Here is a 24,639-nt window from a genome sequence, read left to right on the forward strand (position 1 = left end):
TTTGTTTTCCTTTTCTCTCTCTCTCTCTCTCTCTCTCTCTTCACTTTCACAGTTGAGGAGACGTATGCGTGTGTGTGTGTGAGACAACAACAACACGTTGAGAGAAATATTGTCACACACAACCCTATATATATATATATATATATATATATATATATACACGTAAGTTCCCTCGTTTATTTGGCAGATGATGCAAGGCAAACATCCGATTACGAGAGAAACAAAAAGAGAAGTGAGAAAGGAAAAAGAAAGAGAGAAGATTTGAATTGACCCGGAAACCTCCTTCCGTCCCTTTTTTTTTTTTACGTCGTGCAAAAAATGAACAAAATAAGAAGATTATGCAATTAATCTCATAAAACATGGTGCCTCTAATATATCCTACATCTTTTGAATGTATTTTATTTTTTTTTTTTCTAACATCAGACCAAAAAATCTTCGTTTATTTCTCGACAATCTTGTCTCGAATTTATTTATTATTATCTCGAGGGTATTTTTCGATAAATTGGAAACGATCGAGATATCTTTGGCTATCTAATAAAACGCGAAAATTATAACATATATATATATATATTTTTTTTTTTGAAGTATGTATTTTACCTTGTATTAAATCAACGAACGTTTCCTCCGACGAGATTTCTGTCCAATTTATTATCGATAACTATTTGTTCGTTAGTTTGTTGTTAGTTACATTTTGTAGATATTTAATTAATTGTTTTCATATGGGTTAATAAAAAATGTTCTTTTGTTTTTTTGTTTACAGACACGTATATTGTTGATGGATGCTTTCCTTCAGAACAACAGATTGGACCATGTTTCCAGGGTAATGTCGTCGCATCCTTTGTATTTAGATCACTTCCTTCGAACCCAAAATTTCATCTTAAGGGGCGATGGACCACTACCCTACGATTACAGACATCTCATAGCTATTATGGTGAGTCTAATATATATATATATATATATTTTTTTTTCTTTAATTTTTCTTTTTCTTGTTTCATTTTGTTTCCTATTTTCCTACATGTATATATATTTCGATCATTTTCAAATACGTGTTGTACATCTTTAGAAAAGTATGCGTGTACGATCGTCGAAGTTAATACGTCAAACGTTGATACGATTAAGATAATGAACAAATATACTTACGTAATTGAAAGCAATCTTTTCAAAAAGGGTCTCTCTCTCTCTCTCTCTCTCTCTCTCTCTCTAATTTAATTTGAGCAAATAATAAAAGTGGAAAGAACATTTGGATTATCATTGGACAAAAGTATTTCTCATTTTCATCAAGTATAGTTGGAAATACTCGAACAATGTTTTCAACTCATATTAGTTAGGTAATTTTTTTTTGGTTTTTTTTTTTTATTGACTTTTGTGTTTTTTTTTTTTTTTTTTTAAATAAATTTTTCATCGGTTGATATAATAGTTGTTAGATGAGCTTTTACGGGTCATTCGTGTCAAAGTTTATCAAGAAATCCGAATGAATGCATCGACAGTTTCATAATATGTGCTGTTCTTCGTGTTGTAAAGATTAGGTTTTGTTGGGATATGTGTGTGTGTGTGTTTGTATGTCTTGTGGCCGATTTGTTAGAATAAAATATAATCAACGTTTTCTTCTTCGACGAATACGTACTAGGATTATTTTTTTTTTGCGAGTAATAAGAGAAACTCTACTTAGAATTATGTGAAATCGAAAGTAAACGTTTTCTCTGATAGAAAGAAATGAAATATACCCATTTCTTCTTCCTTGAAATAAATCAAATCTCCATTAGCAATTCGATTGAAAATATAATTTTGACATGAAACGTGGAAAACACTTTGTTCGTTTATATTTTCAATGAATTTACTTTAAGTCAAGTTATATATATATATTTTTTTTTTTTTTTTTTACATATATTTTTATACATGCAAACATTAGAAGTGTATATGAAGTTTCCATTTTCCAAGATAACGATAAAAGAGTAATTTTAGCTCACTATAGTAGCATACCCTTGTCTCTCTCTCTCTCTCTCTCTCTTTTTCTCTCTCTCTTTCTCTTTCAGTGCAAAGTTCATCATGCTTTAGCATACAACTATTGTACTCTCACGTTTCCCGTAAACTCAACGATAACCTACGATGACAACAACAAAAAAAGAAAGAAACAAATGTCATAAATAATATTAACATTTCTTTAAGCAAATCAAATTCAATTGAACATTAATGTATTCTGTAAATTTCCTATTACCTTAGGAACAATTGTTAAGTAACGTTGCAACGTGTTACGAATGATTTTCGTAAGAATTAACAAACAATAACAAACATTTTCGAGAAAGAGAGAGAGAGAAAACAAGAGAATGATACTTTTTACAAAAATTTATAACACGTTTCGTGCCAACAAGCCCTCTTTTTACCTGATTTGTCATTCAGGCCATTTAATTTTGTTTTAACAAAATCAACCATTACACATGTAATTATTAATTATTGTAAATATGACATATGTGCATTGTTCTATACTGCATTTTGTCTAATGCATCAATACTTTAATAGAAATATTCTTTTACAGAATTAAATTTGTTATAAGCATATATTTTCAGTTTATTGAATAAATTTGTCTAATGGTAATGTGTACCATCGGTGGTACACGTGGCACGGAACGTATTAATTTAATAACGCGATAGAATGAGAAATCCATAGAAAAAGAAAACAAATAATGTAAGTCATTGTAAGACCTTGCGTGAAAATAGACGAAAAATTGATCGACCAAAAAACACCTTTATCTCGAAGTAGGATAAACATGTAAAGAAATGAAAGGGGGGTGGTGGAGGAGGAGGGAGGGAGGGAGGGAGGGTAAGAGTATAGACGAAGAGACACGATAAGCGATAAGATATCTGAAAAACACCTTAATCGCCGGTAAACATTCGATTCGTTACTCTCTATCTTGCTTTGGCAATCGTCCTTTCTTTTTTTTTATTTCTATCATTTATCTCATTACTTCGTTTTTCTTTAAAAAAAAAAAAAAAAAAAAATGCATGGGGGATTTTGTTTGAGAAATGCCATCGCTCAATTGCAACTGGCTGCTGATTAATATGCATTTCAATCTTCGTATGCATCGAACAATTAACTTTTGCGGATAAAAGTTATCGAACTTTAGTAGCCTTTTCATTGGTTCGTCAACAGGTAGAAAATAATTATTTTCTATAATTTATATTTTGTATCGGTCATCGTGTCGAAATATTTGATAAAGTTTTTGTTTTAATTTGTGAATAGGAGGGTATTTTTTCGAGTGACAAACAATTCAACATAGTGACCTTTTATGGTCGCCGTCAAGTTGCACGTATTTTTGCGCTGATTATTTGATACCATCTAATAAAAGTAATATCGAGATGTACTATCAATATTATTTCTCGATATCGATACTCACACTCCTCCTTCACCTCTACCTCCACCTCCACCTCCTTCTCCTCTTCCTCCTCCTCGTAGTATACTCGTCTATTTTGCCAGCCTAAGCGACGCTATATTACGTGTTCGAGGTCACGCGATGGTACAATGAGTCATGGAAATATTCAGACTGCTTAAACAATTATAACTTTATATCTTAACTATTATCTGAAATATTATCGTACTTGTCACAAAGTGATCTAGAAAATCTTATTTAAACTACAGATAGAATTGTATAAAATAACGTGAAGAAAAATTGAATCGATTTCAACTATAGAAGAAGTTTTATATATTTGTTCAAAAAAAATTATTATTTTTATTTTTATTTTTATTTTTATTTTTATATATATGTATAACGCCGTTGATAAACTCATCACATTTTACCATGATCTCTCTACAAAATGCGTCTTTTATATTTTCACAAAGAAAATCTTATCACCTTATCTTTCTTCCAATATAAAGAAATAATTTTTCTTCATGTATTTTTCTTTTTTTTTTTTTTTTCATTTCTATATACATACTTCATATATAACAAGCTAATCGTTGTATACATATTACAAAAATTATAAAAATGTATTATTTCAAGAGTGGTGTCTGATTATTTCGCTATGAGTTACACATTATGTACATATATCTATATATCTATTATACTCGAAGTATTTGTAGACATATTTGTATGTTTGTATATACTCATACTGTATATGTGTGCGTGCATATATAGCTACTGTCATCTCTTATCGCTTATCGTGTATTCCACAATCGATTGGTCCGTTGAGTTTTCATGGTAAACACGTGTCTTGTTTGCGCGTGCTCGTATTACCCTTTTGCACCTTTTGATTCCTCTCTCTCTCTCTCTCTCCTCCAACTTCACCTCCACATTTACTATTTTGTTTGTTTCTTTACTTACATATACTATCATATATTGTCTTCCTGTTTATTCGTTTTCTCATTAACTTTTGGAATAAGTAATCAAATATAATTTTATTTTGTGTATGTTTTAATTTTAGGCCGCAGGTAGGCATCAGTGTAGCTATCTGATTAACCTGCAGAAAGGAGAGTTTCTTCTACAGGGTGGTCAACCTTCCTGGCTTCAAGGTTTGAAATCGATACCACGAAAACTTCAAGATCTTTATGAGATTAATAAGATCCTAGCTCACAGGCCATGGCTTTTAAGTAAAGAACACATAGAGGTAAGTATTTTGAAATGTTTCTTATTAAAAAATTAAGAGAGTTGTTTTTTGGGTATTTAATATTTTGTTCTTCTTCTAGAAATTGACCAAAGGTGCGGACAATTGGTCATTGGCTGAGGTAGTCCACGCGATAGTTCTTTTGGCCCATTTTCATTCGTTGTCATCTTTCGTATTCTCTTGTGGAATAAACGAAGAATTGGATAACGTAATGGGTCACCATTATAAGGAAAATATCCAGGACAATAGCAATAAAGTGCCACCTGCCAAAGAAAAACTTTCTAGTAATTCCAAGGAAATTCCAAATGGCCAAGGCAAGACTGGTAAGATTCCTACAAACACATTAATATTTACAAACTTTACATTTAATTCAATAAAAATAATCCTATTTGTTTTTTTGGTGTTATAGAAAACGTACCATCTCCTCCATCGTCACCTAGTATAGTTGGTGAACAAGAGGTCGGCGTTGAAACATTAATGGAACGAATGAAACGGCTTTCGGAAAAATCCGAGTCTTATCAAATAACGCAAGAAGAATTATCGAAAAGATTTGAAACGGTTGAAACGCAATCAGCCGAATTGGCGGCTGCACCTCAAAGAAATAGCATGATACTTGACTCCGATATCGGCCTTTTCATCGAAGATCCTTCCTTTATATACCAAGATTTTGCCAAGGTATTATATCCAATTTTGATGATCACAAAATGTCATATTTACTTCTTATCTCGATACTATATTTTATTGATTTTACTCATCCCGATTCTCTTACGTTCACGTATCACGCTTCGCCAAATATCGTTAGCAACTTATTGAAGTATCCAAAAATGTCAAAAAAATATTCCAAGGTTGGATTACGATGAATACATCAGTTTTTCTCCCCCTTTTTATCTCTCGGTGATGTGACCGTGCTGTTTTTCCTTGCTCAACGATGAATATTTCAACGTTCACGTATCGTTTAACTTTGATGCGGAAGAAAATAAAGAAGAATAGAATAATAAGTCAATAAAATGACTTCTTTCTTATCTCTCCACGTTGGTGTCATGCAAAAATTATCGGATAAGTGTCGGTGGTTTCACGTTGATACTATTCGGAAATTATCGCGCAAGCACATCTCGATGATTGTTTCGTGGTATTTAAAACTGTAGAACCAAAATTATGTAAGTCAGTTCCATCAGTGTGACATGAAAAAATCTAAATTAAACGTGCGGACGGTATAGTGTTAAAATTCGATTCTCTTTTTTTTTTTTTCTATGATGAACCCATAAGAAAATGAAATGTACGCAAATATCTGTGAACTTCTACCCCGTATACCCATTAAATCATTGGGTCTATTTTATTTATAGCGAGGTCAACTGAACGACATACCGACCTTCCGCGTGCAAGACTATTCCTGGGATGACCACGGTTACTCCTTGGTGAATCGACTTTACAACGACGTTGGCAATTTTCTCGACGACAAGTTCAAGACGACTTATAATCTGACGTACTATACGATGGGTACGCACAGTAAAGTCGACACGTCTCGTTTCAGACGAGCAATATGGAATTACATACAATGTATGTTTGGTATAAGGCACGACGATTATGATTACAACGAGGTTAATCAATTGCTCGAACGAAGTCTTAAAACATTTATCAAGAGTGCTGTTTGTTATCCGGAACGCGTTACTAAAAAGGATTATGATCGTGTCATGAGGGAGTTCAAGCACAGTGAAAAGGTATGCTGATATTTGCTTTTTTTTTATTCTTTTCCTTTTACGGGTTCCAATTACCTCTTTCTCGAGTGCCAACACATGGTACATGGTTTCTGTTTTCTTTTTCTTTTTATTCCACCGGACAGGTCATCAAATTCATTTTTATTAAACGTGCCCACGTAGTTTGACTTTAATGATCAGTCGAGAAACTAGTAATCCAACGTGGGTGGATTTGTTCATTTTATTTAATAAATTCTGTAACATTATTTTACGTATCTCACACCAATTTCACTCAATAAAGGTTTATATCTTTATATGTTAAATAACGTGATATTATTACAGTAAACTTATTCATTATTTATGAACTATATATTATTTTATTAACAAAAAATATATTGAATTGGCAAAAAAGTAATTTCAGTTGTCTAGTGTGTCTAATAAAATTCAATTGTTTATTTTTACGTTTATTCAAAAATTACACGCGAGATTTGTTTCTATAGCAATCTAAAAGTGTACCAAACCCCCTCAAAAGAAACAAAAATTCTAACATTAACAAAATAATAACGAAACAAACATAATGCTATCTATTTGATGCAAGCCAATTTCTTGCCAACACAATATATATTCACATATAAATAATATGAAAATCAATATATTTATCTCGTTGTTCACAGGTGCACGTGAACTTGATGATATTGGAAGCACGCATGCAGGCGGAATTATTGTATGCTTTACGTGCAGTTATGAGATATATGACCTAAACGAAGTAGTCCAATTTCTGGTCCCTTCGTTCGCTTGGCTGATCTTGTCCCTTTGAGATCGGCTCGTCCATTTGTTTATTTTTTTTCTCTTTTTTTTTAATTAATTAATTAATTATTATTAATATTAATATTATTATTATTACTATTATTATTATTATTATTATTATTATTTTATACGTTTCGAGTCGCGTGTTGCTTTAACGAGGCTTTTTTTTGTACACGTGTCACTAAAAGGAGAAACAAGCAAACGTGAGTTACTGATATTAATAATAATAATTACTTATGAAAATTATTTACGCAAAATTTTGAAAAATGACGATACACGTACACACACATATACACAAACACACACATACAAATTAGAACACAAACTTTTGTCAAAAGTCTTTTTTCAATCGGTCAACTCCGTTTGTTAACTTGTTGTCGTCCTTGAATTGATGACCTATAAAGAAAGAAAAGAAAAAAAAAAAGAAAAAAAAAGACAAAGCAAAACGCCTCGAAAAATCAAATAGTGAGATAACGTTTTTCTAAAAAGATTTCATTGAGAATTTTTATTATTAATTCTTCGTCATTTTGTGAAATCGAAAAAAGAAAAATGAAAGAAACGAAACGAAACGAAACGAAACGAAAAGAAAGAAAGATGGAAAGAAAATAGATTAAAAATAAAAAAAAAACATAGGCAGAGATTATTACAAGGACGATTGGTAAGCTCAAAGAGCGGAAATGAAAAGATTTAGAAGAGAAGAGAAGAGAAGAAAGATTATTCGATCGATCATTTTATTATTCTAGAATATAGAAAGACTTGTATTTTTACATATTTTCATGTAATAATTAGGCGGCAAAACGAACGTCGGCTGTATAGTTTCTTTTTTTCTAGTTCTTTCTTTCGCAATCATATTCTATATATATATATATAAATAAAGAGAGAGAGAGAGAGAGAGAGTGAGTGAAATAGTGTGAGTGGAGAGAGAGAGAGAGAGAGAGCGATGAAAGTTAGCGTAGGAGGCTGCGGCAAAAGAAAACTATTATTATTATTATTATTATTATTATTATTATTATTATTAATATTTTTATTATTATTGAAGCAAAAAAAAAAAAAGGAGTTTATACTTCTTTTCATTATCTTTTGGGCGGTAAATAATTTTTTTTTCTGTGTCAAAAGGTTCGCCGTAGAAATTTTTTTAAAATTATTTTTTTATTCTCCATGGCTCGATAAAACGAGAACAAAACAAAAAAAAAAAAATTAGATAGAACAAACGATTAAAAAAAGATAAATTATTAATTCGATGGGGGGCCTGGAATTTTGTTGAATTGAAAAAAAAAAAAAGAAAGAAAAAAAAAAGAAAGAAAGAGGGGAAACATTTGAAGAAAAAAAAGTATCATCGAAATTTTATTGGGCAAAGAAAAAAAAAAAAAGAAAAGAAAAGCTTTCGTTGAATGACAAATTTTATTCATATCTTTTTACGATTGGTAATCAATTAATAATAATAATATTACAGATAATTCCCATCTATTACGAATTTATTTCGTATCAATTCATTTGATTGAATCGATTCATCGATGATTCATCCCCTCAATTTGGAAATTTTAATTATTATATTAATACAATGATTATTTTTAAAAGTATTCTGATCATTTAACACGTTGAGTGTCACGCGAATTTTTAGGTAAATCTTTGTCAGGCCGACGTGTGGCAAAACGAAAGGGTTGAGTGTCAGGCACTGACGTCTGACACGGCCTGAACCTAGTAAAGTCTAATGTCAGTCACTTATGACTGACGTGGTACTCAACCTGTTAAAGAAAAAAAAAACAAAGTGAAAAAAAGAACAATTTGGATAATTCGTAAAATGGGAAAGTATCTTAAAAAAAAAAAAAAAAAAAAAAAAACAATTGATTTATCCTACATCGTAAGTGAGAGATAAAATAATTATGCGAACGTAATGAAATTTGTTAATCACCTTTTCAAAATTTTGACAAATCTAAATAATATAATCTCTCGCTACGTTCGTTAGGGTGCAATTAAAGTAAAAAGAGATGAAATATAATAATAATAAAAGAAGAAAAAAAAAAAGAAATAAGAAGTAGAAGAAGAAGAAGAAGTAAAGAAAGTGTTAGGAGAGAACGGAGAGGCTGTTTTAACAAATCAAATTTCACATTAAGTCGTTTTATGATACACGAAGAATTAAGAAATAAAATAATAATAATAAATAAATAAATAAATAAATAAATAAAAAAAAAAAACGTGGCACAAACTATACACGCGAAATATACGTTCTGTGATGGCATATAAATATTATATAACAAACATTAATACACACATACTATACTCACATGGGGACATGCAAACATACATACATACATGCATTACATACACGCACATGACTTACACTATTATATTATCCTTGTACGAACTATCAAATATGCGTAAATTTACAGAAAAGCGCAGATAATATAACACATACATAATAAACAAAATATAGAATATATGCAAGAATACAAACACAAAGAGAAAAGACGTATATATACGCACGCTCGTTATTTACGTTCAACATAAAGGGAGGAAAGAAGATAAAAAGATTAAAAAAAAAAAAAAAAGAAAGAAAGAGAATATGAAATTATGTGTGTGTGAGAGAGAGAGAGAGAGACAGAGAAAGGTAACGAGTGTGTGTGTGAGAGACAGAGAGAGAGAGAGAGAGAGAGAGAGAAAGAAAGTGTACACGATAGAAAAGAGATATTTGTCCGTATTATACGTGCAAGAGGAATAATATTTGAAGATTAATGTAGCGTTTGTAATAATATTAACAAACATCTCTTTATAATATTAACAATGTAATGATGTACTTGCTCTAAATCGTGTTTGAGAAGAATGTGTTTGTGTTAAAATATATTCTCTCGTCTAATAACACGATTTGGAACAACGTAAAACAAATTTCGCGTTTCTAGGATGATCGTTAGATCGATAGATCGCTGGATCGCAAATTTTTCTCACGCGAACAAAAAGAAAAATCAATATATAATGATAGTTTTTAGTCATTTTAAAAATAGACTTTAACAAACAGTTTTAATAGTATTTTTAGCACGCAATCGTCTTCGCATTCGTGCAATTTTTGAAATCATTTTTTCTCAACGATATAACAGAATGAAAAAGGAAAAGAAAGAAGGTAGGAAGGAAGGAAGGAAGGAAGGAAAGAAAGATATAAGAACATTTGTTTGGAAAAAGTTTATCGTCCAGCTTTCTTTCGTTTGAAACATCGAGACGAAACATAGAGACAACAACAAAAAAGAAAAATAAAAGAGAATGAATGCGAGGTGAAAGCTTTTCGACCAACATCGATACCGTTTAAAAGATCGATTTTTAAACGGCGTCTACATATCACTTGGAGAGTTTTTCAAATAGAAAGAAAGAAAATTAAAAAAAAAAAAAAAAATAAAAAACGTTATTTCTCGATCGTGGCTCTCGCTCTTGGCGCTAATAACGCGCCTGGAAAGCAACGATGAGATCATTAAACACAACCACGATCGTTTTCTTCATGCTTATCTCTCTCGGCACGTATTTTAAAATCAAATCACAACCACACACACACTCGTATGGTGTGCGTATTGTTTGTCTCTTTTTACGTTGAAACAACAAATCCCATAAATTTTTCTCTATTTTTCCCCCTTTTTCCCCCATCGAGATTACGTTTTTTTTTAAATATCATCGTGTTACACGTGGTTTGTTAAATTATTCAATGCGCGTTTCATTTTCATTTTCACGTTCACATTTTCATTCGAAAGAAAAATTATTTATTATACGTAACGCTGGTTTTGTACGGTGTGATTTTAAATTATTGACTTCTTATTCATTATATATTTTCATGTTTGATTTCATTTATTTATTCTCAACATTTGTGTAATTTGTTGCTTTTCTTTTTCTCTCTCTCTCTCTCTCTCTTTTTTTTTCTTCTTCTTCTTCTTTTTTTAATATCATACTCGACGTTTCAACGTAAATACGATCGTATTTTTGTATAAATTTGTAATAACTTGTTTACTAATTTCCAAAGATTAATTGTTCATTCAAACGAATACTTTTGGCAAAGTGGTTTGAGTTCAACTTTCGCGATTATTAATTATTAGATCTCGAAAGAATTTAGGTGAGATCGTCGACTAATATATATATATATATATATACGTCAGTATTTTTATTTAATAATTAAATCTTACATTTTTTGTTTTTTTTTTTGTTTTTTTCTTCATTTGATTCGTCTAATCTCTTTCGCGTTTTAAAGTGTACCGTTTAAATATGATAACGAGGCTCGTGATTGTAAATGCGATTTAAATGATCAATTAATTAATTAATTAATTAATTAATTTAATTTAATCGAATCAAACTAGGTGACATCTCCCGTTTGTCTTTCTTTAGTAATTTAAAAAAAAAAAAAAAAAAAAAAACATGCGCGTTTTTACCATTTTTACATGAAGCTTTATTCCCTTCTCCCCCTCACTTTCTATTTTCTTTCTGTCTTCTCATTTTATCTGTATAACATATATATATATATATTTTAATTTGTCTTTTTCTCTTTCTTTTTAATAATATAATATTAAAAATAATATCTCTTCGAACCTCTCCTCTTCACATGAAATTTCTTGTATACGTTTTTTTTTTCTTCTTTCTAATCGATCGATGCTTTTTCAATGTTCTCAAATTATTATTCGTAATAATAATATCCAATTGTTTTTGTAGACCGAAAGAGAAAAGCGATCGACGTGTAAAAAAGAAAAAAAAGAATAAAAAAAATTATTGGGTGTAGAATAGAAAGAAGAAGAAGAAGAAGAAGAGAAAGACTTTTTTTCGATATATTTTCGAGTTTTCGTGTAAAAATGCGAAATCAAAAAAAAAAAAAGAAAAAACACACAAAAATAAATCTTTTTCGTTTTACTGCGAAAATTCGAAAAAAAAAAACAAAAACAAAAAAGAACATAAAAAAAAAAAGTATAGAAATTGTACGAAGGAAAATATATGTTCGCCATGTGCGAATTGATCTCATAAAAGAAATATGAGAGGAGATGGTATGCGTGTATTGTTGTGTTGTGTTGTGTTTTGTGTGTGCGTATGATAAGAGTGAAAGATTTGAAGGAGAGAGAAAGAGAGAGAGAGAGAGAGAGAGCGAGAGAATATAAAAAAATTACAAAAAAAAAGGATAAAAAATAAAATTAAAGAAAAATATCGAAAGAAAGAGCGAGAGAAAGAAAAATAATGGCGAGAAAGTGAAAGATAAATGAAAGGAAGAAAAAAAAAATAAAAAGAAGAAAAATACAAAGATGCGAATGATTTAGAAAAGGCGCGGAACAAGTGGAGTCAAAAAATATTACAAAATAAATATGAATATGAATATGAATATATAAATATATATATATATATGTATATGTATAAAAAAAATATATATATATATATATGTGTAAGAGACTCGTGAAGATGAAAAATACGAATCCGTCGTTTTTTAGTAACAAAAACGAGAAGATAAAAGGAGATAGAGGGTGAGAAGAGAAAAACAGAAAGAAAAAGAGAGAGTTAAGTGGGAGAGGGTGAAATGGGAGTTGAAAAGAGAGAGAGAGAGAGAGAGAGAGAGAGAGAGAGAGAGAGAAAGAGAAGAAGGAGGAGGCGGTCAATTCTTAAGATTGAAAAGATCATCGAATAAAAAGTTTTACGTCGATGAAACACCACCCACATTTCGCTTATGTATTTTTTTTTTTTCTTTTTCTTTTTCGTTACGTTACCATTTATAAATGGAAAGAAAGAACTAAAAAGAAAGAAAGAAAGAAAGAAAGAACGAAATGAAATGAAATGAAATGAAATAAATAAATCTGCAACGTATCTCTCTCGTTCGAAACTATGAGAGATTCGTTATTAATAATAATAATAAAAAAAAAAATAAATAAAAAAGTATAAAAATAGGGATGATATATAATAGAATCAGTCAAAAGTTTGGATTGTAATATTTTGAGATAAATAACCATCTCATTACATGTTCATCATCATTATCGTTATATTATCCCCACTTTCTGATACTTTAATTATGAATCTTTCCCTAGTAGTACAAAATATTGCAAAATATTGAATACATGTGGTATTTATTATTAAAAAAGAGATTCAATATGTCCTAATATGTATTATCACCACTTTCTGATACTTTAATTATGAATCTTTCCCTAGTAGTACAAAATATTGCAAAATATTGATTACATGTGGTATTTATTATTAAAAAAGAGATTCGGTATCTTTTTAACATTAAATAGAAATAAATCTAAAAAATACATTGAATATAAAAAAAAAGACATTGAATTTCTTTTTAATATTAATTACACGTGTATTCAATATTTCGCAATATTTTTCTGCTATGTACTAGGATTTTATTGTAAAAAAAAAAAAAAAAAAAGAAAAAAAATAAGAAGAAGAAGAAAAAAAATCTAATCGTGTTGTGAAGAGAGAGAGAGAGAGAGAGAGAAGAATGTGCCGCCTCCGCGAGAGTCGTCGTAATGTAAAGAAAGAAAAAGCATATTTGCAACAAAAAAAAAACAAAAAAAAATATTGTAAATGCTCCACCGGTGGTATCGAGTATGATCGTGTGATAATTCAAGTGATTTGACTAGACCCTTCTAAGATTATAAGTCGATTTATATTATATTAGAGAGAAGAATCGTCAGGGTCACGATCGCTCATGCTCGAATCGTAATTACATTTTTTTTTTTTTTTTTTTTTAAATCGTATTTCGCGTATTTTTCGCTTAAATAATTCAACATCGTTATATATATATATATATATACGTATTGTTTTTTTTTTTGTATATCCTTCGTCGTGTTATTCAAATCGTTGATTTGAAAGTGATCGAGAGTGTAGTGTAGTAGTTTTATCTTTTCGATAAATAATTCATTATTTGTCGATACCTTTCTTTAAGTCCCATTATGGTCTTTTTTTCCAGTTTACCATCACCCACACTTCCATCACATTTCTTTTTCCCTTTTTTTTTTTTCTATTCGATCTCGATCTATGATAGTTCGCGTTTTTTTTTCTTTTTTTTTTTTCTTTATAATCGGTCCTCTTCCCATCCACATTTTTCAAATATATATATATATATAGAAAATATATTTTAACCAGAGTAAATTAATTGAGGCTACTTCCAAAATGTCATCTCAACTCTAATGATTCGATTAAGCTATGCGGTCCACGCCTAATCAAATCATGGGGTTAAGGATGAGCTTCGTTTTTTTTTTTATAAAAAAAACAAGGACAAGAAAACTCTGGTGTATTCCTCCCGTTCGATTTTTGTTATTTTTATCATCATCATCATCATTGTCATCGTCATCATCATTACTATTATTATTATTATTATTATTAATATTATTACTATTATTATTATTACTACACATCGTTCTGTCGCTTGATTATTAGTATTATTATTATTTGTTTCCTTCGTAATATTTGTAATTATTAATATTATTATTATTATTATTATTAATATTATTATTATTATATTTGTCAGCTCTCTTCGCGCGAAATACAAAAACAAAAAGAAAAGAAAAGTAAAGTAAAGAAGAAAAAAAAAACAGATACAAAATGCATTATAAACGTATTGAAGAAAATATTATAAAGAAAAAAAAAAAAAACAAAAAAAGAAAAAAAACCCCAGAAAAAGAAACAAATAATGAAACAAAATAAACGACACGTTGAAAAACGCGAGGTATGAATGACGATTCGAGTAGGAGCGATGGTAACCATGCGCGAAGGGTCGTATGTGATGTGATTTCTTTTATATCATAATGAATAATGAATACTATATAAGAAATGTTATAGTTTCATATAAGTGATATGTTATTTGTCATTTATTTTATCCCTTAATAAATGATGTTATATAAAAAAAAAGCAACACACAAATATTCAATGACTTTTTACATTTCCTTATTGTAGTAGTGGTGGTGGTGGTGATGGGGTAGGTATGTTATAGAAAAGGGTGTGTGGATTATTTTTATATCACCCATTCACGTTGTTATAAGTTTGTTATTTTTATTAATACAATGCCTTTACCTTCTTCTTCCATTTGTTCACATTTATTTCCAAATTTGATATATACGGGAAGTATGAAACGCTCAACGTATGATTTATTTTTATCATCATTTTAGATTTTTATTCGTTCATCTAGTTTGCTTATTATAATACATAAGTACGTTTTATATGACACCAAAAGTCTAACTTGTACTTGGGTTTAGCGCTAACACATATATATATGCTCTCGCTCGTTATTTTTCCTTTTTTATTTTTCTTCACATCTTCATCTTCTTATAAGTAAAATACTTGCGTCGTCTACTTCCTCGTTTATTTTCACCGTAAATATTTACAGGAGAGAGAGATCAGGGTACCACTCTATCATCTCGTCGCTAAATAAATCATTTGTCCCTTGTATGTGTGTGTATATATATATATATATGTATGTGTGTGTTGTTTTGTTATCCTATTTCTCGTAAAATCGTGGGTGATTTTTTTTTTATTATGACTGCAAAGTCATATCATGTGCACAAAATAGTTCTGAGAGTACAACGTTTGCATTTTCTTTTTCTTTTTTCTTTTTTTGTCTGTTTAATTTCTTTTTTTTTTTAAATTATTATTATTATTATTATTATTATTATTATTATTATTATATTTATGTAAATATTACAAGACGGTGAAGAAAGTTGAATGTGATATCCTTAAAGATATATTTAATGCAAAAATTTGTTCACGAACACTTTGGAAACGGTGGTGGTAGTGATAGTGGTGTGGTGAATGGTTGTGGTAAAATAGTAATAACTTTGGTGTTGGTGGTGTAGTGTACATAGATATTACATACACACGTACGAATTCGCAGAGAGAATAAAAGGATATTTTCTAAATCATAAATATTCATTCTGATCTATCTATATATATATATCTAATGTAATAAATAATAATATTTTCTCTATTATATAAAATCCCCTCTTTTACTTTCTTTTTTCTTTTTTTTTTTTTTTATTCATTACCTCTCGCTTTTTCTAGTGCACCGTATATTTTTCAATTTGTGCGAAGCGAGAAGAAAATAATTTATCCGTATACTACACATTTTCAAATAAATAAAATCACATACATTAATTCTAAATCAACTAATAATTCATTTTTATCTCTCTTACGTTTCATTGTCATTTCAGCGAGTTCGTTAGTTCGTTCGTGTGCGAATGCAACGTCGTTGGGATGTTCATACATTTATGGAAAAAAGGAACAAAAAAAAAGTATAAATAAAAATAAGAACAACAAAAAGAACAAATAAACCCGAACTGACGCGCTTTCATTTCATTGATTATAATAATAATTATTATTATTATTTAATATTATTATTATTATTTGATTATTCTTACAAAAGAGGTAGAAGACGTAACGTACGTAAGTCGACGGATTTACCGAATGCAAATATTATCGAGAAGAATTGTGCAGCGGTGTTGTATTTAAACTCCCTTCCTATTCTCCGAGAAAACAAAATGAGAAAGACAGAGAAAAAAGGGAAGGAAAGAGAGAAGAAAAAAATAAAAAGATAAGGAATCGTGGATCGATAACCGTGACACACGAGAATAAGAGAACGAGTAGTACGACACATAAAGAGAACGCGTGTTAAAATAGAATCATCGAATTGATATCTCTCGTCCTCTGATCCGATAACTCGTTAACGGATTAGTCTAGTGTGATTCGTCTATAGTTTTCAGAGCGTTTTAGCTCTTAATTGCCATCATAATCGTGCGGCGATGCATGATGATGCGCATGAATGTGTGCTGGTTGCAATTCGACCGTAGGTACACCCAGGCTGCTTCTCTGTAAAGTAATAATAATAATAATACTATTATAGAATGAAATTTGTGTGTGGTGTGTGTGTGTGTAGAATTGTATCGTTTGGATTCATCAATCATTTATATTCTAATCTTCGTAGAATCGATACTCTGTCATCGTCATAGTCATCGTTTTAGTCATCGTCAGAGTTGTTCTATTGTCATCAGAACAGGAAACGCGAGATTGACAGTACACGTTAATCTAAACATTGATGTGTAATTAGAAATTGTACTAGGTATACCTGGGATCTCATCCCGTTGATGGGGGTGGCAGTGGGATTATTATCCTGCGGATAACCGATTACATGTGTCGAACATTTTTCACATGCACGGCGACGTCGTGAGGACGCGTGACAACGCAAGGCACGACATAATTCTCGAGCCATTTCTGAGCAAAGCGATTCTTGTTGTTGTTGTTGTTGATGATTTTGTTGATTCGTTTGTTGTTGTTGCTGTTGTTGTTGTTGATGAAGTTGTTGTTGTTGCTGTTGTTGTTGTTGCACAGTTTGAGAAATACCCTGTAGAGAACCCGAGCAGGTAGGCATAGCTATTGGTCCTCTCTATGATTAACAATCATTTATCTATTTTTAGATTTATTTTCTTTCTCTTTCTTTTTTTTTCGTTTCAATACTTTCCAGACGGTCGCTATTTTACACGTGAATAAATGTATAATTGTAAGTTATTAGGGTGAATCTAAATTTAGTACGTTTTTAAATGAATATTTTAGAAATTTATATTTTTTATAAAACAGCATTATCTAAAACAACACAATAAATACACGAACTTTTGGTTCACCCTAATATGAACGTGTGTTAATCAACTTCATTGGAATTATCTTCATTTTGTTCATATAAAATTGATCGATTACATATATACATTGATTTATTAGTCATTTTTTTTTTTTTTTTGGTAAAAATCAAATTCATCACTGATGTTAGATTATGGTTTTTCGTTTTTAACTTTTGTTCATTCATGGAATGTAGATCACTGTCTGTACCGTCTGCAAAGTGTTATAATAAGTTCGAAAATATATATATATATATATATATATATATATATATATATATATATTGTATTTTATAATTAATTATTAAAAGAAAATGTTACATAATATTTTTCACGATACGTCCGATAAAATGATAATACTATTATTATTATAATAATAATAATTATTATTGAACGGACCTTCGTCTATTTTGGAACGTAGAACACTGAAGATCGGTTGACATGCTTCAATGGACGATGAGTTCATGCTGAGAGAGAAATAGTGTTGTGTCGGTCGTTTCGTGGTGTCGAGATGAAACACAAAACCGAGAAAATTTCATGCAAACCAAATGTATCCGAAGTCCCGATTAATAATAATATCGTTCCCCTCTTTTTGTTCGATTAATGACACGTTCTGTCTGTGTTTATCAATGATTACTGAAAATCAACGACTTTTCAATGAAAATCATAACACGTATTTGCTTTCTTTTTTTTTTTTTTTGTTGTAAACCAATCGACGAGAAAATCTAGGTTGATTGATAATTAATTAAATGAAAAATTCAAATATACGATAAAGATGAATGATATTAAATAATAGATTAAAGAATTAAAAAAAAAAAAAAAAAAAAAAAAACAAACAAAAGGTATAAATAAAGTTTTGAATTAATTATAGATTTGTATGTAAATTGACTCACTCGTTCGGCTGGTGCGTTTCTTCTGGAGTTGTAACAAAATTCGAAGATTGCTATCAGCACGGCAAATGCCAATCCACAGAGTAAAACGACAAAGACACCACCTAATAAGGAACAAAAAATTCGTAGGATACCGTAATTACATCGAAAAAATAACATTGGAAAATTAGTTTCACGTTGAAGTGTCAAAAATAAGGTTAACGATAAAATTGACTATAGATGACGTAAATGATTAGTTCAAATAAAATCGAGTATTCCTTGGAAATATATGATACTACAATCAATATACAGAAACCAAAATCTATAGAATGCCCAAAGGGTTTTGATAAACCTGAAATGTATGCTTCAGTTTGGCTATGTTTTTGCGAATACATTTTTTAACTTTCTGTGATTTGTTTTACATTTTTTTTCTAACTCGTTTCGGTGAATACAATAAATCCTTCAATCGAAATCGAATCATTTTGTTATATAAAAGGCAAGAAATAAATATTTACATGCTTCAATTTGATAAATATAAAGAATAATAATGATCTGTGTCAGAAACAGAAAAGAATATAAGAACAAAGTGTAAAAGATTTTCTTTACTGACCTATATTGTCGACACCCAAAGCGTTGGCTTTACTCTCCTTTCCTTTTTCAGTTCTCATGCAGGTGTCACCAGGACTCTTCCACCATTTATCATATAACATTTGAATTTCACCCTTTTCTTGAAGTTCCAAAATCGCCAGAGATATTTTGTCCCGCCAAAGGAGATCCTAGAAGAAAACGTGTTACGAGATTACGTGACTTCGATAATATAATACACTTAAGATTTATTTCTATCATAACTGTTTTATCTTTCTTTAGAAATAACTTGACATTTGAAAGAGAAAAAGAATCAGCAATTTTGATTACCCATAGGTGTAGCTATCCCATAACCTTTGCTATCCAAAAGACCACCGATTTGAGTGAGATTGCAATCTCTTTGTACGATATAATCCAACATAGTTGACTCCATCAAAAATGCGTAATCTCCTTGAAGTACTCGTTGAATTCCTTCCTCGTAAGTTGGCACGAATACGGATGGTTTACGATTTTCCATAAAACGCCACATTTTCTTATACGTTTCGATCATCGAATCCTATTAATATTAAAATTATAATACACTCTCTTATTTATCGTTATAATAAATTATCCAAAGAAATAACAAAGTAATGAATAAAGTTACCCTAAAAAAGGTCATCGTGCTACCACTGTCAAGAGTACCATAAGTGATGTCAGTTTGACTTGCAAGATCTTCGGCATTTTCTATGGGTGTGATCATTCTTTCGACGGTTAAAAATGCCGCTAAATTAGCCGTGTACGATGAAATAATTATTAAAGTGAAGAACCACCATATACCACCGACTATGCGAGTGCTGGTTGCCTAGTGAATGTAATCAAATAAATTATTACATTATTTTTTTTTTATGTAATATAATAATAAAATAAAAAAAAATATGAATAAAAGATACCTTTGGATTTAAATCGCTGCCTTGTTGCATAAGTGTACCAATTGTGAACCAAAAACTGTTCGACAGAGAAAATTGATTTTCGATGATTTCTGGGCCGACGTGACAAGAATAAGGATGATTCCATTCGTAAGGACTGAATCTTGCAACGACGAACATCGTCACGGATACCAAAACGTAGGCTGCCAAGACGTACAACCAAATCTCGATCGCCAAAGGATTCATAAACGAGAATAGTCGCGCAGGGTGGCTGGTTGGCACCTGTCGAGCCATTTAGAACAAAGAAAAATATCTTCCCCGGAAGGGTTCAAGTTATTATGCGAAACGCGTGATTAATGAAAAACAAATATTCTCTTAGACAAGTATTATTCATTATTATTAAACTTTAACATTGCAATAATAACTTGAAAATAGGTTTTTATTTTTCATATATATATATATCCTTAAATATATAAATATATTATTATTATTATTATTATTAATTAATTGGCATTAGGAACTCGGAAGTTCATTGTCGTAAATACCAAATTCCGCCATTGTTCGCATCCCTGAGCGCGATCCTTTCATTCGCGGTCTTCGTATCCTATTTCTTATAAGTCTCTTCTAATATTATCCTCCCATCTACGTGTCGGTCTACCTAGTGGTCTTTTCCCGTTTGGTATACCGACCAATATTAATATATAAATATATAAATATATAAAATAAAATATATAAATATATTTTTAATAAAAAATAATTTATTATTTTTATGTAACGAATAAAAGATTAATTTATTTTATCACGTCTTCTGGAATATTGGTAAAAAATTATATATATATATATATATATATATATATATATACAGAACAATACAGACAATCTGCAAATTGAAGGTAAAACGAATAAAAAGATTGAATTTCATTAAATAGAGTGTAAACATTTTACCGAACGCACTACCGAATAATTGTATTAGAGTTCACATTTCAAAACCTATATATATATATATCCTCAATATATAGGAAAGCTCATTAGAAATGTGAGATAAGTAAATGATAATATTATTACGAAATATTAAGTTTTCAATTTTGGCAAACTGCAGAACAAAGGTCGTTCATCACCGAGATAGATTATACCTATGATAATAGGTAAATGTGATCAAAGAGAATACCTTAGCTCGATAATTATGCATCCTCGTAACAGATTAATTTTCTTTGATCTATATCACAAAGGAAATAAACGCAAAGGTTCATTATTATCTTCTTATTACATATAGGTAATATATACAAATATAATACATGAAACTTATTCGTGTAATAATAATATTAATTAATAAATATAATTGTTTATAGAGAATCTAGAAAAGGGCATTGTAAATTGACTTGTTAAATGTGACTTCTCTATTATCGATTCCTACGTTATACGATACAATTATAGAAGACAAAGCGAATAAGAGATAGAGAGAGAGAGAGAGAGTGAGAGTGAGAGTGAGAAGGACAATTTAACGTTTCATGAATAATAGGAACGAGAACAAAGAGGGTAACAAATATGTTCGATGACGATACTCTCCATATAACTTAATACGTCTTTGAAAGTATTTTAAGTGTGACCTAATAACACAGTACCATCTCTTAAAATATTAGAAGGTCCGGGATAAAAGCAGATGCTTGGTTCTCGCGGACGCATCAGCGAACAAATAGAATCGGTTGATTCAAAATTTACCACTAGTTTCTTCTTTTAATGGAAAAAAGGAAAAGGTACTATACAATGTTGAAGAATAAAAGAGGAATCCTTCCAGATGGTTGGAGCTAAATTTAAGTCGAAAAAGAGAAAGAGAGAGAGAGAGGTACGAAAAAATAGCGTGATTTTAAAAAAGAAATTTCTTCTTTTTTTTTTCTTTTACAAAAAGGTGCATCGCGAAATAAATGTTTATCTACGTTTCAAAAATGAAAATACAATGTTTGAATTGAGAGAGGAATTATCTTGGAAATATTTGACTACCACGTAAGGGAAGGAAGTTAGACGAGACACCTGGAAAATGGTAATTGATGTTAAAGGGGAAATGATTAAAGGTCACTTTGAGTAACCACATCTCTTGAGTAACATTAACTATAATTAATTAGTCACCTAACATTAATTAGATGACGTAGGTGGTACTCGTGGTCCAACACTTGATTACATAATTAAGGAAAGGCTATTAATTGTAATTACTTCGATGTTACTTGGAAAACGAATATATGTAAATTGGAAAAAAAAAAAATATCAAAATTGTGTCGCGTAACTTATTTTTGACAATTCATTTGACTTTTTACCAGAGTTCGTTATCTTTGGTTCTTTTGAAAGAATTTTATCAAAAAAAAAAAAAAAAAAAAATAAAATAAAAAAGGAAAAGAAAAGAAGATAGGAATCCAGAAGAAAAGTGTAAAGGTATAGGGTATAGAGTGGGAGAAGAAATAAGAGCGAACCTAATTCTCGTAAATTCTATCGGAATGGTCGAGTGAATTTCCCGTTAGACGGAAAGAAACGAAAGAGACGAAGTAGAGAATGAAACGAACCTAGAAACAAAAGTGATTCCAATTGCTCGGAACTGATGCGCGCACCCAAAACGCGTTCTTGTTATATATCTATATATATATATATTTCTAGAGACGAGTACAAGATAGAAAAGAGAATAGAAAATAGAAAAATACAAAAATAGGAAAAAAAGAACATCGATAGAAAGGGTTAGATCTTTTGAATGGTCATTGCTTGCAAAACCGAAACAATAGGAAAGAACAAAGATCGTTTATTAAATCATCGATGCGCCATCAGGTGTGCCTACCATTAATTAGTCCGGCGACACGTGCATCGAGAGTAACCGAAACGTGTGCATACGGTTCTCGAATTCATGCTAGTGCACGGAATATTACTGTCGCATCGAGGAGCTTCGCGAATGCACCGGTGCACTCGATAGAAAGCGTTCATTCATTAAGGATTTAACAAAGCGTTTCATATCCTAGACTCGGATGCGTTCACGATTGATATTTTCTACATGTCCTACCTATGTATATGCATGTATATATGTGTACTTCTTGACAAATCTCTATTTAATAGTATTCATGAAAGGAAGTGGATACTTCATACCCCTTTTTTTCTCTCTCTTTCTTTTTCATCTAAAAAAAAAAAAAAAAAAAAAAGAAAAACAAAAGGATAAAACATGAATCGTATTTGTTCTACGACGATGCATTTTTAGAGAATCAAAAAGAGATCATCAATTAATATTCTTCACATGCGGGTTGAGCCCGTATTCAAGATGGAAATAAAAAGATAGGAAACAAAGGGGAGCGATTGAAGTGAGAGAGCAAGTAAATAACGTCTAATGCATATATACGGTGTATATATGAAATACTTAAACGCAAGTGGGGTATTGATGAAAAGAAGTAAAAAAGAGATATAAACAAACGGAGTATGTTTAGATAAGAGTGATGATGGATTGGCAAGCTTGAAAAGTAAAAAGATATTTGAATAAGAAAAAAAAAAGAAAAAAGGAAAAGAAATCAAGAAGCGAGATCAACAATGCGGAAATCCGGATGAAGTAAAAATATGAGATTTAGCCGCGGGATGCAATTTCCAATGGCGAGCTCGAGCTAGGATTAAAAGGGTTGGTTTATACTGGTTCCTTCCTTCTTTAAATACGACTCTTTCATGGCGTGTGGAACAAAAGTAATCGTTTATTCGTTCCAAGTAGATAAACTCTACCCATACTCGACGTTCAAAAAGATCAAATGACAATATAAAAGTTGAAAAAGAAAAAAAAAGAATAAAATAAAAGCACGTGCTTTTACTTCGTTCTTACCTTAAATAGAATGGAAATTCCAAGATTCATGAAGGGTTTCGTAAAGTCAATGACACTCTCTCGTGCGTAATTAATCGTCATTGATCCCACTGCTAAATCAGCTTTCTGAAAAAAGCAGAAGAGAGAAAGAAAAAAAAAATAGATTTAACAAGAACTTTACAATTATTTATTTTCAAATTATAAGATATGTCTTTGATTAATCCATTCGTATAAAACATAGAAATATTAACAAACGACATCTATAAATTGATCTACGTCTAATTCAAATACAAAAGAATAAGAAAAATGCATACAAAAATATGTGTGTGTGTGTGTGTGTGTGTGTATGTTGCAGGGAAAATAAATTCAATTAATAACATTGCTGCTTTTTTTTTTTTCAATAAACGTGCATGTGCTTTAGACAATTTTATCTACTTCCTGTCAAACCTTTTTTTTTGCCACTCCTTTGATCGTTCTCAGGATCCTAGGTTTGTTCGTCAGGTAAATCATTTAAAGAAGCAATAATATTATAAGCAATATTTAATAATAAATCCAAGCGTCTCATATTAATTGGAAAGAACTGTGTGACGAATAGAATGAAATAGAAATTGATCGGTGTCGAATGAAAGGAAAAACATAAAAGGGGGCAAAACACAAAAAGACATAAAAATAAATAAACGAGGAAGAAAAACAGATGGATTGAAAGCAAACGAAAAAGAAAATGAAGGAAGGGAAAAGAAAGAAAGGGAGTAAAAGGGTAAGTAGGAAG

The 24,639-nt window shown here is 30.4% G+C and overlaps 2 protein-coding genes across 5 annotated transcripts in view; one reads left to right on the plus strand and one right to left on the minus strand.

Annotated features, from left to right (window-relative positions):
* Window positions 1-9,291, plus strand: part of Sesn (Sestrin) — a 133,692-nt gene extending 124,401 nt beyond the window's left edge. For all 4 annotated transcript variants that reach the window (XM_089170879.1, XM_015335526.2, XM_089170878.1 and 1 more), the window contains 6 exons: window positions 761-931; window positions 4,416-4,598; window positions 4,678-4,918; window positions 5,005-5,270; window positions 5,939-6,313; window positions 6,964-9,291. In XM_089170879.1, coding sequence (XP_089027005.1) covers window positions 761-931; window positions 4,416-4,598; window positions 4,678-4,918; window positions 5,005-5,270; window positions 5,939-6,313; window positions 6,964-7,050 — 1,323 coding nt within the window. In that variant the 3' untranslated portion in view covers window positions 7,051-9,291. The remainder of the gene's footprint in view (window positions 1-760; window positions 932-4,415; window positions 4,599-4,677; window positions 4,919-5,004; window positions 5,271-5,938; window positions 6,314-6,963) is intronic.
* A 4,147-nt stretch (window positions 9,292-13,438) lies between these two features.
* LOC107074268 (glutamate receptor ionotropic, kainate 2) overlaps window positions 13,439-24,639 on the minus strand; it is a 77,179-nt gene continuing 65,978 nt past the window's right edge. Inside the window, exons 13-20 of the mRNA XM_089170902.1 lie at window positions 23,892-23,996; window positions 20,084-20,341; window positions 19,798-19,995; window positions 19,477-19,710; window positions 19,180-19,336; window positions 18,594-18,694; window positions 17,157-17,474; window positions 13,439-16,900 (exon numbers count right to left, since the gene is read on the minus strand). Coding sequence (XP_089027028.1) covers window positions 16,808-16,900; window positions 17,157-17,474; window positions 18,594-18,694; window positions 19,180-19,336; window positions 19,477-19,710; window positions 19,798-19,995; window positions 20,084-20,341; window positions 23,892-23,996 — 1,464 coding nt within the window. The 3' untranslated portion in view covers window positions 13,439-16,807. The remainder of the gene's footprint in view (window positions 16,901-17,156; window positions 17,475-18,593; window positions 18,695-19,179; window positions 19,337-19,476; window positions 19,711-19,797; window positions 19,996-20,083; window positions 20,342-23,891; window positions 23,997-24,639) is intronic.

Source organism: Polistes dominula, unplaced genomic scaffold (assembly GCF_049000335.1).
Source record: "Polistes dominula isolate Pdom_NZ unplaced genomic scaffold, Pdom_raw_medaka contig_79, whole genome shotgun sequence".
NCBI lineage: Eukaryota > Metazoa > Arthropoda > Insecta > Hymenoptera > Vespidae > Polistes > Polistes dominula.